General features: G+C 38.4%; 1 protein-coding gene across 1 annotated transcript in view; it reads right to left on the reverse strand.

Moving 5' to 3' along the window:
• Positions 1–9,370: 9,370 nt before the first annotated feature.
• LOC127451684 (voltage-dependent P/Q-type calcium channel subunit alpha-1A-like) overlaps positions 9,371–20,224 on the reverse strand; it is a 131,725-nt gene continuing 120,871 nt past the window's right edge. Inside the window, exons 48-50 of the mRNA XM_051716557.1 lie at positions 16,914–17,115; positions 14,404–14,648; positions 9,371–12,629 (exon numbers count right to left, since the gene is read on the reverse strand). Of these exons, the coding sequence (XP_051572517.1) occupies positions 12,021–12,629; positions 14,404–14,648; positions 16,914–17,115 (1,056 nt within the window). The 3' untranslated portion in view covers positions 9,371–12,020. The remainder of the gene's footprint in view (positions 12,630–14,403; positions 14,649–16,913; positions 17,116–20,224) is intronic.

Genomic DNA, 20,224 nt, shown 5'->3' on the forward strand with positions numbered 1-20,224 from the left:
TATTTTGTATGAAGACTCCTTTATCCGGTATATGTTCTAAGTCAGCTAGGGTTGAATGGAGGTATATCACGCTCTGTTGTGGAAAGTATTCGAGGTCATGTGACCGGGGATGGCGCGGGTAGGAGGTGTTTTCGCGGAAGGCAGGAAGCGGTGAGCGCATCAGGCCGGATGAACGCTGTCCTCTCACTCCCACTTCTTTTCAACTCCCAACCGGGCGCAGGATAAGCGGAACAAAAGAATAACAGCAGTAAAACGTTTAAGTCATTTACAGATGTTTAATGGGCCATCAGCAAGTGTAGTTTAACTCGAACCTGTAACTTCATTTAACAGCTTTCTTCCTTACCTTATTCAGAGTAGCGCCCAGGGGCGTTGATTCCTGGGGGATGGTATACTCAAAACAATCAAGTACAACTCCCCCATTATTTATACCACGATCAATGGAAACATCGGTAAATGCTTCATGCTGCATATTCCTTGGTAGCGCCATATTTCATTTTTGACAGAAATTATAAATGAGGCTGTGAGGGAAATAAGTACAGTCTGTTCAAGGGGTTGTAGCCTACTGTTGATTGATTTGGCGTTAATGGTTCATCTGATAAAACGTTGGGGAAAAAAGCACAAAAGATTATATATATATATATATATATATATATATATATATATATATATTGAAGAGACTGTAAAGCCCCGTTCACACCACCAGCGACTTTGTGTCTTGGTGTCTCTAGACTCTGCGATCTGTGTCGCTAGTGGGCATTCGTACTGTTTGTCGCTGTAACCTTATTGGAGGACTGCACGTCTGACCATAGAACATTTTTAAAATTGAAAATTTTATCAGGGATGAGACGATACCTGTAAAATTAAGATATCATTACAATTTGACAAGGAATCAGTTATCTTGTCTGTAAAAATTTACATTCTGCGGTGTACAGTGTTTTATAAAATGTGCAGCAGTGTTCAGTGCATTAAATCATTAACAAGATGATCAATCTATCAATATAAATCATTAACAAGATGATCAATCTATTCATATAAATCATTAACAAGATAATCAATCTATCATAAATTAATGAACCAAACTCACTCGAAATGCAGACTGTTTCTGACACACTTTTCCATGCATTATTTTTTTATTATATCCATGAATGTGGTTACAGACAAATGATATAGACCAGTAAAAATCCCTCACGACATTGAAACTTCTCCTCCGTCTTGCCTGCACTTGTGAGCTCCTGTCTTCACTCTCATTGGTAGTTGCTCGCGGTTGTTGCTGGTGTCGCCACAAATCGCTATGCTCTCATTGAAAATAAATGGGATTGTGTCGTGTTCTTGCGCTATGTTGCTGGCAGTGTGAACGGGGCTTAAAGTTGCATCCAAAATCGCGTACTGCATTTGGTGAAGGACTATTTTGGTTTTGTTAAACAAGCAAACCATTTAAGCACAAGGAACAACTTTCTTGGTATATATTGCATATCACTTACAGTTGAAAAGAGCCACCGACTCGCAGTTGTCCCCCGCTTTTTTTTTATTTTTATCCAACGTGACATCTCTTTACCTACCATGGAATAGGTTACTAAAATGTCCAGTAGATCCGCTCTTCATAATTGTTCTGGTCATCCGGGTATTTCTCCATACAGTTTTATGAAAACTGAAGATTCGGACACTGCTCTGTTGACATACTGTATTGTAGAGAAGTATGCATATTCAAATGCAGCTTAAGTCTGTCCCTCACAGCCTTGTTTTTATTCCTGTAAAAAATGTAAATGGCGCTATTCTGAATAAAGTCTATTAACCGGATCCCATGGAATAAAGAAATAAAACAGGTTATTCTGACTTTATGTCTCACTACTGTGATTTCATAACTTGCAATTTCAAGATATAAAGTCGCAACTGTATGATATAAACTCGCAATTGCGACTTTATATCTTGCCTTTTCAACTTCATATCTCGCATTTTCAACTTTATTTCTCACAATTGCGACTTTATAACTTGCAAGAATGAAACCCACAATTTTATGTCTTGCAACTGCAATCTGCATCATGAAACTGCTAATTTATATCTTGGAATTGCATGAAATAATGTCAGAATTGTGAGATAAAGAGTCAGATTTTATTTTTTCAGGGTGAATAAAAAAAGCTTTGTTGATTAACTGTAAAATATATGTTAATAATAAGATAGAATAGAGCAGATAGTTTTAACAGATAGCCTACACTCAAACTTGAGTCTTTAATTTTTGTTTAAAAGTTAAGATCTGGTTGACCTGTGGTGTTGTCATACTATTTTACAAACAAAAATGGAGCAAATACAGTATGTAATTGACACAAAAATCTACGTGAGAGCCATGCCCATGTGGATAGTTGTTGACACAGCAGAATCATGCCCCGGGACGGAAGGGGGAAGGGAGCAGGAAGTAGAGCAGGCAGAGTGAGAGAGAAATGTGTGTGTGAGCGGAAGGAGGTATTAATAGACTAGAGGAAGAACGGCACCCTTCACACATCCGCACATCTGGCAACATACAGCAGATGGCCAAGGGGGAGCAGGTGCTGATGAATGCCTGTGTGGCCAATCAATTGTACTGCTAATGGAACGAGCCTCCCCCTCCTTTCCCCTTTTTTAAAGTGTGAAAACTGAGCCTCTAGTGTCTAAAATCTCACAGGAATGCACTGTACCTGCTGCAATCTCCTGACCAAACAACTTCAGAGCACTCGGCACAACTGAACTTCACATACGCAAAAAGGCACACACACAGGATCAGGAAAGGACAGAACAAGGGTAAAAAGAAAAGGGGCATTTATCATGCCACCAAAAGATAGGTACAATGGGGCTGGCACACTTTGAAGAAAATGTGCATTTTTTCTGGTCACAAAGTGTATCAAGATTCAAAAATAAATATATTTTTATAGAATATTGATAGAGCAGCATAATTTATGTGAAAAGAAATAATAATAGAAGGTTGTTTTGAATACAGTTGGGGTAATAGGCCCCCACATGTTGAGCAAATGGTCCCCAGGGGGGTTAAGGTGATATTGTGTAAATATAGGGACAATCATTTTAGGGCAAAATTGGCTAAGGCAAACTTAGGCAAACAATTTTTAGACAGCAAAATGCATTTGTGAGTAACAAATTAAAATAATGCTTATTCAAAATAACCATTTAAGAAAAGGGTTAAACTTTTTTGTTAATTTCAATCACAGTTATTGTATTTTATAATATGTAATTTATAGCATCTCAACTATTCTATTAACAAATTAATCTCCATTGTAATTGGATTGGTCAATGTGAGCCCACTTTGAAAAAATTTCAGAACAATTGAACCCCCCCCCCCCCATAACATCCTTTCACTTAATGAACAGTGAAAAACTTTTGATTTGATGACACTGAAAACAACTTAAAATTACAAATAAATATTTGGTCTAAAAATGAATGTAATAATTTCAGGGATTCTTATTATCTACATGAAGTTGCAAAGTTTTACAAATTATTCAATAATAGATGAAATTACATCTATTCAGGAATATTTGCTGTGTAAAGTGACAAACAGGTGTTTAGGAAAGTACTGTGGTAGTTTTTGTTGCTGTTTAGTGATTTGGGAGAAAATTAAATCAAAAGTGCCTTTTACCCCGTGGGCCTTAAGCCCCATTGTACCCTGAAGTAGCTTGAATTAACTGTTATGCATTTATATTTAGAAAATATACAGTGGTATTTAAAAGTCTATTTGAAAATGTTTCTATTTTGCATTGTGTAATAGCCTATAATACAGTTTTTTCCCCATTGTAATTGATATTATCTGCATAACAATTTGAATAAAGCTGAACTGAAAATGAAGATGAATTTCAGAAAAGGTGTCTATTGCTTTAATGACAGTATGCACTGGAGTTAGCATGGACTCTGAAAGTTTGTGCAAACCTGACAATCCATGTGATCCCAACACAATCTGAGAATGTTCCATTGTGTACTACAATGGAAGCAAGGAAATCTGACCTTTTGTACAAAGGAGTTAACATGGTCAATGCCAAAAATTTGCATATATGAATAGTGCCGTATAGAAATAGTGCAGAAGCCTACATATTTCTTATTCATTTTATGTCATGACTTTCTTTGTTTAAAATTGTCAAAATACAAAATCATTTGTTTATTTGTACAAGATTTAAATTAGATTTTGAATCATTTTCAATGTGAACTTTTGAACCCCACTGTATATATTATGGTGTGTAACTGATACAGTAGCAGGGAATGGACAGAGTTAAATCCTGTTTAGAGCACTATCTTCTGACTACTCAATTTAATCAAGGCATTTAACCTAAGGGGCTCCAAAGGCACAATAGGACAACTCCTGTGGTTTGATCCCTCTAACATTTCAGATAAAACTCATACAGAACTTTTCAAAACCTCTGTCAATTTGGCAAAACATCATGATTGAGAGCATCCTCTTCACTATTATTCACATTCTTTTAGGACTGCATAAGAATCTCAAAACTAATCTCTGAAAGTCAAGGAGGATGGAGAGGGGAGAATTCAGAACAAAAATAAATGAGAGTAATGTCCAACTCAAACACAGCAAGATTTTTCCTCTTGACTTTTTTATTTCTTTTTGTGTGTGTGTGTGACAGTAGTCATATTGATGTGTCCTGAACATAGTGCTGAAGTGTCTCTTCTTCTAGTTTGCAGGAAAAAAAAACAAAAAACTTTTTTGTTTGTTTGTTTGTTTTAGAAAGGAATATATCACAAAAAAAAAAAAAAAAAAAAGATTTATCTTGTGTTTTTCTAGAAAATATGTTTTTATTCCTGCAGTTGACTTTTAATCAAATGCTGTGGCATGCACATTGCACATGCAGTTCTCGAGGTAAATACTTCTCTACATGTATTTTTCTGAAAAAAAAAAAAAACACTTGCTTTTTAGCTTCTTTCTTTTTTTTCTTTTTTTTTTTACAATGTGATTCTACATTGCTTGTTGACATTGTATTTTAATGGTCACTTGTTAGCAGAACATGGACTGAGGTTGTTAGTCGTGATGAACTATTATGTCAGACAGTGATAAATGTAAATGCCCTATCAAGACTGGTGCTCCTCTTCTCTCACAGCCTCACAATCTCTCTCTCTCTCTCTCTCTCTCTCTCTCTCTCTCTCTCTCTCACACACACACACACACACACACACACACACACACACACCAAGAAGTTGAGAGTACATTATGCATGTAAATGAGCATGACTGAAAAATCATTCGCACAGTGAATTTTGCCTGTGAACATCTCTTGGTCCTGACCACAGACTATATACACATACACAGACAAACACACAGATGTTCACAAACATACAGACACATCATCAGTGTCTTAAATTATGGAGCTAAACATCTGTTATGGACAAAACGAGAAATTCATAGAGGCTGTATCACTGCAAATTGGCACATTGCAGCATTATAAACGTGTACAAGTAGGGGCATGCATTCTAAATAAGATGGCCATGACTTGGCAAAGGTGAATAAGGCACTGATTAATTATCTCAGTAAGACATTCATAAGAATGCAGTTTTCAAATAAACTTTTCAAATGGCAACAAAATTTTGTAATGCTAAACTAGCAAGGGGAGATGTGGGACTTGGATTCTGTATTGAGTGTTTACAGTCTCAAAAACAATACTCACCAATCATTTGTGGACACATTGAAACATACAGTTAGGCCTCAAAGGAGAATTCTCTGAGCCACAAACTCACTGATTCTTTCACTCTTACACCACATCAAGAATGCTACATACAAGTTACTGAAGTGGGACTGTACGTGATAATAATGTTAGTAAATGCTACATACACTGTATAATTCGCACATGCTGCAAAATTTGACTCGTTTGGCAGTGCGTCTGTGTATTCTCAGTCATTCCATAGAGAATTCTGCCTGTAAAGACTGAAATGACAATGGTAACATGGGCCAAAGAGACACAAAGATCAGTGGGACACAAGAGACAAGTTTTGGCAGAAAAGGCCAGGTCATTGTTTCACCCATGCAATTTGATTGGCTGTGTTACATGTTCCTGTGCAGTTTGATTGGCTGTGTTACATTTCCTGAACACAGAACGGTGCACCATTGGTGACAGACACATAGTACTACTCTCAGTGTACAGGTCATTGACATAAACATGGAACAGAAAAAGGTGTGATTGAAAGTCAGAGCCGCTTCTGAACAATGTGGATCACAGCGCCATCTGTTGATCTAGTAGAGGTAGTGGAGCTCAGTTACCTTCTTACCGTTTACATACTCAAATATCGAATTGAATTTTAGGGTCAGTTTGGGTATATATATATATATATATATATATATATATATATATATATATATATATATATATATATATATATATATATATATTAAATAAATTGAATAGCCTATAATTAAGATTGAGGAAGATAGGAGAATATTCTCCTATTTTACTTTATTTTATTTCATATAGATTTTAAAGGGACAGTCCACCCAAAAATGAAAATTCTATCATCAAATAAGCCCTGCCTTCAAAGCGTTTCTGACCAATCCTATCTTTGCAGCTGTTGAATTTTTTAGAATTTAATAGAAATTATAAAAATAAATAAATAAACAAATAAATAAATAAAAAACAATTAAAACTTTGTTGCTGGGTCAGTTGTAATAGTGACACAAGGTAGGTAGAGAGGATACAAGCAGTGTTTTTTTTTTTTTCTTTTTTTAATTTCCCCTTTTTCTCCCAATTTGGAATGCCCAATTCCTAGTGTGCTTTTAAGTCCTCGTGGTCGCGAAATGATTCGCCTCAATCCGGGTGGCAGAGGTCGAATCCCAGTTGCCTCCGCGTCTGAGACCGTCAACCCGCGCATCTTATCACGTGGCTTGTTGAGCGCGTTGCCACGGAGACATAGCACGTGTGGAGGCTTCACGCCATCCACTGCGGCATTCTTGCTCAACTCACCACGCGCCCCACTGAGAACCAACCACTTTATGGCGACCAGGAGGTGGTTACCCCATGTGATTCTGCCCTCCCTAGCAACCGGGCCAATTTGGTTGCTTAGGAGACCTGGCTGGAGTCACTCAGCACGCCCTGGATTCGAACTAGCGAACTCCAGGGTCTTTTACCACTGAGCTACCCAGGCCCCCAATGTTTTTCTTTCTTAAAAAAATAAATAAATCTTTAAATAAATCTGAAGAGCTAGGCAAGCTAATAACTTATCATTAATTTATTTATGTAGCCTATGGATTCAGGTCTTAGTAGATAGTAAATAAAGAGTTCACAGCATAATAGTGATGTGTTAGGAGATGTTTTTAGCTGTTGTGTTCACATACACTAATTTTATCAGGTGTGTAATCGGCATCAAATGAGGGTTTTCTCTTTTTATGTGACTGATAATATTTGCCTCAATTTTTATTCAAAATCCCCACAGTTTTCAATCAAATAACTGTGTAATTAAACAATTTCTTTTACAGAAAAATGTCAGATAAATATGCTTTCAAATGTCACTCTTCATTCCAGCCCACATAAGAGTATTATCAATTCCATTTATGAAAATATTTTGCCCAAAACCGCAATCTCCCATGAACTCCTATTGGAAGTTCTGCAAAGCTTGTCAGAGCAAACAAGGGTAACTAAGGGGGCGGCACTTAGTGAAGGGTCAGTTACTCACTCTCATGTCTTTCTAAACGTGTATGACTTTCTTTCTTATTTCCGTATGGAACACAAAAAGAGATGTTCCACAGAATGTAAGTCTCAGTCACCATTCACTTATATGGAAAAAGGAGGAATGGAAGTGAATGGTGACTGAGGCCAGCACTGCCAAACAACCTTTCTACATCGCAAGGCAATGGCTTGAGACTGTCTGCACTGGACGCGTCGAAGTGACATGCAGAAATCAATGCATTTCACCATCAGCTGTAAGCTCTAGTAGACCTTAGCAGCGGTTAAGTGTGGGTGAATAATAACCTGTAACCCCTCACTATGGGTGTCTGTATCTTTGTGATCTCCTATAAGCATATTCATTTGGGTAAAGTGGTTAATTAATTAAGGTGTAGCAAGCTAGCCAACTAATCTCTGATTTAACTATGGCTTCATGAATGAGTTAGCTAGCTAGCTTGTTGAGCTCAAGTACGAACTACTGATTTGCCCAATGCTAGGTAACATTACAGTAAATGATGTTATCAGACGGCAACCTCGCTGGCTATATCAAACCTAGATAAAATATTTCTAATATTCTAGCTTGTAAAATTTACAAGAACATTGTTCCGTTATAATGTACTTGTATTAATAAATACATTTGTAAATGTATTTAATTGAATAACATTAATTTTCCCAAAATAATGTTAAAGTTATAAACTTATCAGATTACGTTGTAAACTGTGAACAAGTATTAGTAACAGAAGTTACACATAAGTTCTCAAAACAGTAGATAGTACCTAACTGTTTACACAAATTACCTTATCAACTCTTTGAAACAATGACAGTGTGATGAAATCTGATGAGTTTTAATAGTTTTAATAGTCCCACCTACTAGCCAGATAAGGTAGTGTTCAACAGCTGGCTATAAATGTGAGGGCTTTAAACCCCCGCCAACACCTCTTCCAACCAGCCCCGATTGCACACGTACATTGCCCAGGCGTCTATTTGATGTGTGTGTTTACACCTGGAAGACATATTTTTTAGGTTGCTCATCTGCAATACATCTATACTGTGGCGTAACTTGGATCTTATGGGCCCCAGTGCAAAGAACCTGTTGGGCCCCCTCTTTGGGGGCACGTGACCCCCTCTCACCCCGGGCCCTAGGGTGGCTGCCCAACCTGCAGTTACACCTCTACGTCTATAAAATGTTTCCTCTCGCATGTTAACACTGATAGCACACCCACATCACCCAGATGTTTATTTGACGAGTGTGTTTACATCTGGAAGACATGTTTTTACGTTGTTGCTCATCTGCAATACGTCTATAAGAAGTATGTCAATAAGTTTGTCTCAGATGTCAATAAGACATTCAGTAGATGTCTTTGAGATGTTTATGATTTAGAATGTTTGTAAATCTGATCTTTTTAAGATGTTTAGCGGATGTTAATTAGATTGTGATGCTTTCCAGATGAAAAGATCTAAAGCAGACATTATTTGGAATGGCTGAATTAAAAATTTAAAAGATGTACGTGTGCAATCTGGGGGTCGTGTCTGCGCTGAACTGAATTAGAAAGCGTAATCTACCACAGCCAGCCCCCACTGCTTTTCATCACAAACGGATGGACTACTGGGCAAACATAGTCAAAGTAATAAAACATTTTATTTGTGAAGTGAAACGTGTATGAATCTTCAAAAAAAGACCAGGGGTTTAAGCCCCCGAAGACCCCCCCCCCCCCCCCCCCCTCGCAACATCACTGCTGCACTTCTTTATTTTCAACTGAAACCTACTTGTATAAACCTTTAATTATTATATAATAATTATTTTTGATGTAATTATTGCTAAACATTTGTAAACGTGCTTAGAATCAAAAGATGATTTAAATTAGTAGACCAGAGACAACAAACATTACGAGCTGGCTTTGATGTAACGGTCCAAATGTATTCAAATATGTAACAAATTAAATTCATTGCAAGATTCAGACGTAAGTAAACTAATTTTATTTCAGACGGAGGGGATAATAAAGTTGCTGGAGTGGCTTTGCTGCCAGCGCTTCAGCAATAGAATGGGTATCCCTCCACAATCAGCCTGATGCAATGCGATGCAACGGACACTTCCAGTGTACACAGCATCATTGATTATAATGGGAGAGATTTGCATTTGATGCGACGTGATGTACTGTGCCACTCGTGTCTGGTGTAGACAGGGTTTTACATGTGTTCCACAGAAAAATTAAAGTCTTTGAGGTTTGGAAAAACATGAGGGCAAATTATGTCATTTTTAGGTGAACTATCCCTTTAAGTTAACTCAAATAATCCCTGTGAACTAATGTTAATATCCAAAACCCATGTAAAGAACCCAATGTCACATATATATATCAACATTGAGTAGGACAAGTCAATAACTAGTCAGTTTTCTCCTCTAATTCACCCAAATTCATGCATCTAACACATTTCATTCTTCTTTTCTTTTTGATAAAAAGTGTTCACAGTTACAGAGACTTGAGACCAGATGAAGCATGCTTCAAACTGTCATTTACGTTCGCTGATATGGTTGAGAAAGTGTTTCCATGGAAACAGCCCATGTCAGAGAGCTACTGAGGACATTGGTTGAAGTTCAGATGTGTTTTCTGTCATTGCCCACAATAGATTACTGTCACAGAGCTCCACACACCATCTACACAAAAATCACATGAAAACAAGTATGGCAATGCAAAGAGCAGCTAAGTCAAATACAAAAAAAAAAAAAAAAAAAAAAAAAAAAAAAAAAACAGGTACAAAATTAAATTAAAAACATCATCAACATCACCATCAGTGTCAACATTACTATCTTCTTCATCACCATCATTGTCATCATCATCAATTATCATCATTTATGTGGTCATCTTTATACACACATTGTCATTATCAACAAGAAATCATATCTAAAGATGGAGAGGTTCTCATCTACCCCCACCCCACCCTCTCTCTCGCTCTCTCTCTGCATTATACACTGGAAGACTGGGAGAACATGCTGACTAGGGTGTAAGGGAAAAGAATCACACATATGCTCAGAGATGTACTTTGCCTGTTAAATGTTTCTATGTTATTGTATTTTATGTGTCTATGTGCTACTATATCTGCATTATGTGTACAATCACAGAGGAATGTTAATTTTTTTTTTTTTCTAGCTCAAAAATAATTGTGCTATTAATTTTTGATTTGCAATTTTTACTTTTTGGTAATTGTATATCATTTGGCACCAAATCTGTTATAAGAACACCTCTCTGGTCACCCATATATTAGTAGTTAAAGGTTTGAATGTTAGCAATGGCCACTTTCAGACACTTCTAAAGAAGAGAGGGAACACAGAGTTGTGTGAGAGAGAGAGAGGAAGGGTGCTAATCAGAGAGAGAGAACTTCACAGACATGACAAAAGAGCAAAATAATTTATCCCCCCTTTCCCCCTTTTATCCAAAGTTTCTTTAGTTATTTTTTTTTTTTTATCTTGTATTTTTTTTTTTCAATCATGCAGGATTTCCAAGGGATTTTTTTTCTCTAGGAGTTCAAACAAAGCTGGGCAGTGCAAATACTCAAACTTCAATGTTTCCAATGAGAAGCAGACAAAGCCTTAGAAGAAAGAGTGAAGAGCTTTTCATTTTCTTTCTCTCCCATATTTTGTGATTCTTCTTTCTTGAGTTAGGTGTCTGAAATGCAGGGTGGGCTCTCCTACTAAGTCCAGGTGAGTTCACCTCCGCCCACCCCCACCTGATAGGCCAGAGCCCTTGACCGACCCACCCAAAACGTACATACTGTACATTGGCGAGCGACTCACCCTCACTGGGATAATTACTAACAGTAAACAGAGATGATAAAACTCATCGATATTTCCCAGCATCTGGACTCATTTTTGCAATAAATGAATCGCCAGTCAAGTTCTGCAAAATAAAAAGTGATCCTCCTTTTTGAGTGTTAAACATTTAGAGATTTCAGTATTTCAGATTTCAGATTTTGCCTAAGGAGAGACTGGATGAAATGTCCTGAAAATAAAACGTTCAGACATTCCTTCTCCTTATCAAAACATAGAGAATGTTCTTTTCTTCAGAAAAAAAGGCTAAGAACAGGATTTCATATTCTTTTCATATATTTTTCACACCTCCCCAGTCTTATTCACTGTAAGCAGTCCATCTTCTTTCAGGAAAACACTTGGCAGCAGAGGAATAGTAAAGAAATAAGAAATAGAAAGAAAAGAATCATGCCATGATTTCCCCTGTGGACATTCAGCACACTGCCTAGTGTTTCCCTAGACAGTTCAGACTAAGTAAGAGACCTGCCAATATCCCTGTTCTCTTTGAGATGGCTTCTCTGTATGGTGGCAGTCCATTCCAGTCCATTTCTGGCCCCCCACCCTCCCTCGCTCCCCTCTTCCCAGAGGCTAGCACCAGTCATCCTCATCAGTCTCACTGTAGGGTTCATTGAGACCCTTCCTGGGCCCTCTGGGGTGGGGAGGCTTATGAGTTCCTGGGTGGGTGGGGGCGTGGTGGTGCGGAGAGGGTGAGGAGGAATGGTAGCCATTGGGCATGCGTCGGGGGTGCGGTTGACCCTGAGGGGGAGCGGTGTGACGGGAAGTCCTGGGGGAATGGGAGTGAGGGTTGCCCTGGACGGGACTTTGCTCATAGGATGGAGGTTCATGGTGGTTAAACTCGTAGTCTTGGTCATCGTAAACACCGTCCCCTTCCACACTCTCTGAAGGGTCGGGGCCCCAGTGTGCATGACGGGGAGAACCATGGTGGGGAGGAGAAGGGTGGTGGTGAGGGGGAAGCGGGGGCTCGGGGCCAGGTGGCGAATATCGACGTGAGGTGGGGGTGGGAAGTCGGCTTTGCTGGCCGGGAGGGGGGGTACTGATGGGTTTACGGACGACGGGAGAATAGGTGACATGGGGCCGGGGCGTGGCAGGGGTTTGGGGCAGCTGACGCCGGCCACGGCGGGGTGTGCTGGTCCCGGAGGTTGACGGGACTGGACTCCCGCTTACTGAACTACTGCCCTACATGAAAATGGAACAAGGCAAATAAAACAGAACCACAAAATTAACCACACAACAAGAAGACAGTAGGAGATGACACACAGACACAACAGCAGTTAGGGAGGAAAGAGTGTTGTCATAAGATGATGAGAAGAAAAGAAGAGGAAGAGTGAGAGATGCAAGAATGAAAGACATTGCAAAGCATTAGAGCAAAGCGACCAATGCAAACAGCAATAAAAGAAATGACCAAACATTAAGCAACATATCACAGGGAAAAGAGAGGACAAAAAGAAAAAAAAAGGAAAAATAATTGAATTCTGTTGCAATAGTGGAAATGATTTTATTTAAAAACTACTTAAATATTTAAAAGAATCATTTACATTTACAGTCATTCAGAGTGGTGGCAGTATTTCTGGTCCCTGCGGCACAATATCTGAACCAATTCTGATATTGTCACAATATTAATTACAGTACAAATAGCATAACATTTTTCTTAGGCCTGTTTCACACTGCATGCTAAGCTGTGCGTATGTGCAGCAGCGTAACTGCAAAAGCAGGCTCAAGTTGTGCTTTCACACAGACAGCATTTTTGTGGCATTAAAGAAAAAAGCAGCTCTTAAGTGATTTTTAGGCAACCGCATTGGGTATTTCCTTTAAGAACCTTCATAAATTAAACAGTGGTTATCAGGAGAGAGCAGTGACGTGCTTAGACCTTAGTAGGGACAAGGGCTGGGGGGTGTTGTGCAGCCCGCTTCAGCCTGTCAGTGGGGGATTGTGCTGTAGCACTCGCTATTAAAGGCACCTCCACTTAAATCTCCCCTCGACCTAAAGGGCACCTTTACATTTGTGAAGGGCACCTTTACATTTGTGAACGAAAGGGGCAGGGGCTTGAGTCCCTGTAACCCTCGTTCTGTGCACGCCAGTGGGAGTGAGCTATTGAGAACTACAAACTGGATCGGCAGCAATAGCGCAAAAAAGGGGTATGCAGCATATGCAATGCATAAGGGTCAACATAAAGCAGGGTGACAAATCTACCTTGAAAGGGAGCGCCCGGACTGCGAAATGTTCAAGGGGGACCAAACCACTGCCCACTGGTCGTACAAAAAAACGTTAAGAGGCCGCCAACGTTGACATTGCATATACCCTCTTTAATGGGAGCAGCATCCCTGATCATCATAAATCCACGTAATGTACATGAGGGAGATCACACTTATTTTCAAATGGTATACAATTGACACGAAACAGAACCCAAACCTGAACTGCTTAAATCGCCTGGATTCAGTCAAATTTACTAAACAGAAAGTGTGTTTGTGTGTCATTGCGTGTGGTACTTGCATAACCCCACAGACATAATTTTTCAAACTACCGTTGGGTAGTTCGCTCCCTTATTTTACACTTTTCAAAAAAGCCTATTTAGCAAAAGGCTGTTTATAAATAAGCTTACATAGTGGATTTTCTCCATATTTTCTATTTTCCATTTAAGTTCAGTGTGCTACATGCAGCAAAAATAGACTGAGTGCAAAACTCTACTTGCAGCTACCTGAAGTATGAATTCTTTAACCTATTAATAGGGCGGCAAAATAAATATCACTGCTTTAACCTGCGGTGTGAAACAGGCCTAAGACAGAACTAACAATTTGCATTAACTGGGATCCAGTAATGAAGTTAAACATCCTGTTTTACAACAAGAGTAACACTGTTTGCAGAAATATTTGACTGTAATGAATGTATACATGTCTATGCATGTGATAAGACTTATATATGTATAAAAGTTCATTATGAATGAATTGCCCACCTGTCTGTGAGTCAGGCACTCTCTCCCCTCACTCGGTGAGCGGGACCAGCGGTGATCTCTATCTCTTGACTGTCTGTGGCTATAGTCCCCTCGTTCTCTCTCATTCACATAGCGCTCCTTATCTACAGAGCCGTGGTGGTGATGATGATGGTGATGGTGCTTGCGGTCTTTGGCCCGGCCCCGGTCCCTCTCCTTGGATGGTAGGTCTCCTGACTGTGTGGTGGTGCTGAGGTCAGTGCCAAGACCTGCTAGGCCAAACCAGGGAGGGTAAACTGTGATTACTAGTGAATATGTGTGAATACCACTAAATAATACCAGTGAAGAAACTGAATACCTGTAACAGTACAATAAAAAAAAAAATATGAGTGTTAATATGAATTATCAACACTCATATTCTCTTGATTACACTACTTCACCAATTCACAATGTCATTGGTTTCAATTAACAGGGAATACACACACTGATAAAATGTTATACCTTGAATGCATTGTAAGTAGCTTTGGATAAAAGTGTATAATGAATGAATACATGTAAATCCAAATAAATAATTTTAAATGGGCAGTTGATGTGACATTGTTTTCACTGTCCATTTATATTTTTTATAATTTTTTGTAATATTTAAAATATTAATACACTTGGAATTTTATGATGAAGAATACTGTGTTTTTAAATATAGTAAGTAAATATAGTTTTCACTGAAGCCTGTACCCAGTGTTGAATTGCAAATAAAATTTCATCAAATTAATAATAATTTTGTTTAAATAAATAAAAATAATATATATACAGTATATATACAGTATATCATAAAAGTAGGTTGTCTTAAAAAGATGACCCTTATAAAAAAAATATGGTAGCTCATTTAAAATGGTCTCCAAAGTTTCCAAGAGTAACATGTTTATAGCCTAGTGCAACACCGCGTACACATGCATGGATGTTGTATTTTTGCTTTGCTATACGCAACACATAATTTAAATTCATTTAAACTGACTGATCTCAGTTCAGGAGACTGTGCTCTCAGTAAAGGGTTAAACTTCGAGGCACGGAGTCATGTGACCAAACAACATGGCGCAGATCACAGTGGTGTTTGTCTTTGGGAGAAATGCCAACAAAACTACATATGGTAAGAAACCCAATTCATTTTTTACATTGAAACTTGTTTGTTAAAAGATTTGAGTCTCTAGTTTCTGGTATGCCTTTTTAAAATTTGAAACATTTTAAACTTCTAAACACAAGGTACACAATGTGTGCTAATGTACACACAATGTACCGTGTGCACTTGAGAATCTTAGATATTCTATATTTACGGTGCATTATCACATCCAAAAGCTGAAAAATGTTGCATTCAGAGGCTTTATATGGAGTTAGGATGAAAATAAGGTGCATTTCGAACTGTTATGAGACAGTGCAGACACACAGCACACTGGAGATTAAATCATTAACTAAATAGGGAGCAAGGAAGCATCCTATACCTCTCTATGCAGCCAAGTGCCTTCAATCCAAACTTCTATCAAATATTCACTTTCAGGCTGCAGATGATATTTGGACCACTCAACATGTTTGGCAGACATGGGACAATTGTAATCAGTACATAGATTCAGAATTTATAATGTATAATTTTAATTTTAACATGGTTGGCAGTGATTGGATGATGCTGGCCATTACTTTAAACCAGAATTAATTATGCTAATTTATGATGAAATGTCTGTAATGTCTCAAAAACATGAATAACCAACACTCCTGGAAACATAATAAACAATTTAGACTTATTGATTGGTATTATTTAAAAGTCCACAACTTAGTCCCAATGTCCACATATGTGGACATAAATGTTTAGGAAAACAATTTGCTTTAGACTTTTTTTTTTTTTTTTTTGCATGTTTATTAGGTGCTAATAGTTACAAATCAACAAGGAAATGGAAAATGCAGACAGCAGTCACGCTCGGGTCTCAGGGGGATAAAGCCTGATTTAAGATTCCATTTTACACAAGAATCACAATTTTAGTAAACAACGTATCAAAAGTTTTAATGTTACATTCTTGACAACATTGCCTCAGTGTTGATTCTCATGCACAGCCAACAGAAAACAAAATGACTCATTGTCATGAAAATGGCAAAGTTTAAGGAAGCTCTGATGCAGAGCGAAAATGTATTTACAGAAAACTTAAAGGTGGCTCAGATCTGCCTCAGAGCCATCTTAACTCCACAGATGCCTGTAGATTTTTGCCCTTTACACACGCTGCGTTAAACAGTGTGAAGTTATCAGGAAGCAAGGATTTTCAATTGTATTTTTCAGTAAACAGAAAAATAGTACAAATTGTTTGAAAAGCAACATGGGTATTGTTGTGTAAATTCAAAAGGTATCACATTACTTAACTTCAAAAAGTAACACACATAAAACATGATACTTGTAACTCATTACCTCCAACACTGGTTTGGTTCAATACATGATGATGATCATCATCATCTTTATCACAGTTTGCAGCAGCACTATTAACAGTTTTGTCTCTGACCTGTATCAGCATCAGTGTAGCGGCTAAGGGACCGCTCAGATGCACGGTGGCTACGATCTCTGTGACGATGCCCATGTCTGTGACCCTCTTCTGGGATAACCCTGTCCATGGAGTAGTTATCACCCTGCACTGACCGACCTTGGCGCCCATGCCCTAGAGATGAAGCTGAGCGCTTCATAGGACTGTTATCGGTGGTGGACTGCTGAGAGAGTTGGAACAGCAGAGAAGGAGAGAGGTAGGAAGAGAAAAAAGGGAGCGAAGGAAGAGAGAGGTTTCTATTTATTGGAAATAATGGGTCTGGAAGAGATGAGAAAGGAGCTCCAATTCTGCAGTATATAGTAACAGCAGGCAGATGGCTATATCAATGTATGAAGTGCGTTTGTGTTTGTTTAATTTGTAGGTCTGTACGTCTGGGAGTTGGTGTGGTTTGATTGTGCATGACCTTATGGACACACTCAGCTGGTTCCAGCAAACAAATAAACAAATTCACCATTCACCATGCAGAGTCAGAAAAAGTATGCGATACAGAGATTGGGGGGCCAGACTGAGAAAGAAAGAGAAAAACAAAAAGAAACAGAGAGGCAGCACATTGCAGAAGAATGCCTTGCATGCATGTAGGAACATGTAAAGTGAAAATACTCATCCATTAAATCACATCCTACAGAACCCCTGCTTCTCTGGCCAGCACTAAGATAAGAATAACCCAAAGAACCACAATTCTTCCCCTTCTTCATCACACACCACACAGAGAGAAGAGAGGGGGCCTCAGAAAGGGATCCAGGTGGACAGCACCAGGTATATGGAGGGACGTGCAGAGTTAAGTGGTTACAGTGGCTAAAGTCTTTGCCCTTATTGGAACAAAAGCCAAAGTAATTAACCTACTACTCTAATTCAAACACAAGCTTGCATTTGATTGTTCAGACAATGGACTGTTGAAAATTGCTGTACAAAGTAACACATCAAGGTATTTTGTGTTGAAAAAGAAAAAAAAGGGAGAGATGGAAGCTAAATGAAGTTACAGTGGAAAGAAAAAGAACTGTGAACCCTTTGGAATTACCTGCATTTCTGCATTAATTATTCATAAAATGTGGTCTGATCTTCACCTTAGTCCCAATAATAGACAAACTGCTTAAAGTAATGACAGACAAATAATGCTCTTGTTCTTGTCAAAACTGAATATAATTTAAACATTCACAGTCTAGGGTTGAAAAAGTATGTGAACCTCTGGGCTTCTGACTTCTAAAAAGTTCACTGGAGGCAGATGGTCCAGTTAATGTGCTGAGATTGTAGGTGTGGACTTTAGAGGTGCCCTGCTGTATAAAAACAGTACAGTCTGGGTACTGACAGAGTCTGAACTTCTCAAGAAGCCTGTGAACCATGCCCTGATCAAAACAAATTTCAGAGGACCTTAGAAGAAGGATTGTAGGCGATACGCAAAGCTGGAAAAGGCTACAAAAATGTCTGAAGACCTGGATGTTCACAAATCCACAGTACGACAAACTGTCTACAAATGGAGGAAATTCTTCCTGAATTACATTAGCATTATGTTCCAACTTCCACGACTTAAGGGGTGTACATATTGGGTGCATTTTTGCATTTTGTCTGCATCATTTTTACTTGTTTGTCTATATACGCTTGCATCAGACAGATGTCTTTGGCCATTGCATTGTGTGTTTCTATTTTTTATAGTGCTAGAGCCAGGGTGATTATTAACTTTTTCCATTTCGAAAGCAGTAGTCAATGGTTTTCCCAGCTAGCATTACAATGTATCTTGAGACCCCGTTGTGCTGTTTTATTCTGTGTATTCCATCTAGCTGTTTTTGAACACAAGAACAGGGGCGTCGGACTGCAGGTAATGATGGACTTGAATAACAGGGGCCCTCAATGAAGGGGGGCCCACAGAAAGGCTTCACTGATATTCCATCATATTATCATTCGTTATATATACTGTATATATCAGAGCATGTGAGCGGAGCGGTGATAAATTCACTTGAGGGGAGAGCGCCTTTTTGAAGATTCCACTCCGCTCGCTCAGGCAGCTCAGCGCCGCTCGCTCAACCCCGAATGCGCTTTGTGATATGCTGGTTTGGGAATCTGCGAAATAAGCAATTTGCCTGAGGTTATGGAGCTCAAACATTGTTTTAGTGAAGTTGCAAACCTTATACATAAATACAAAGTAAAAAATCAAAGCTAAGAATGAGTAAGGAGAAGAAATCGAAAGGGAGTGGAGAGACTGTGAGAGTTAGCAAATATTCCCTTTGGAATCTTAAGCGTCACATTGCCAGAAAGTACGAGGTTGTTTTGCAAGAACATGATAGTGCAGCAAAAGGTGAGCTAGTAGGCTACACTACCATTCAATAATGAATAGATAAGTAGATAGTAAGGTATCTTGTTGTTTTGCAATCATGTCAGTGCAGCTGCCAGCTAGATGCAAGCCCGGTTCTGCGGGGATGCGAACGTTAGAACACCCTCAATTGAATATGTAAGCTTCATAATACTGTACATTGGCGAAGCATATTTCCTTGAATTCCGGCGAACACACACAAAAAATAAACATGTATGATCTTGCAGATCAGTGTGTCCTAATTTGCAGGTGCAGCATTCTGCTTTCATTCCTCCACTGTACAACTGAGCACTTGATTGGTAAAGATTTCTGCTCTCGCAAAGAGAATTTCATAGTGGAATTATCTCACTTAATCGACCGCCCGTTGCTTTCGATTTCTGCTCTGGGATAAAGTGCACATAACTGCTGGTCAGTTTCCCAAAGCCAAATCCACACCTTAACGATTAGTGAAATGTAAAAAAAAAAAAACCCACTGACACTAGTTTAGTGGTTGCAGATAACATATTCCGACATCACTTGCTGCATTCATGCAGAGAAAAAACGTATAAATGATTATAGCCTACATTAGAAAAAATAATTCTCTTAAACGAAGGCAGAGTAATTCGTGTATTAAATATATTTTTATTTGTTTTGGGATCATTAAACATGATTTCATCTAATATATACAGTATTGGACAAACTCTCACTTTATGTAGGACGAATATTTTATATTTGTTAAATCTATGGTTTAACCCTGCTGTACATATAAAGAGTGCATGCACAAGACATGATCTTTTGACATATACAAAGTCCAGATTTGACATATACAAAGTTCCAGAAAAATATCAAGGAAAAACAAAGGGGGCATATGGTATCTACTAATATAATAATTATATAATTAACTACAGTCCTTTAGATTGCATACAATTCCTACTTATAAAATTGTAGGGAATATTAATCAGATACTGAAAAAGAGAAAAACATTCAC

This window comes from Myxocyprinus asiaticus, chromosome 14 (genome assembly GCF_019703515.2).
Source record: "Myxocyprinus asiaticus isolate MX2 ecotype Aquarium Trade chromosome 14, UBuf_Myxa_2, whole genome shotgun sequence".
NCBI lineage: Eukaryota > Metazoa > Chordata > Actinopteri > Cypriniformes > Catostomidae > Myxocyprinus > Myxocyprinus asiaticus.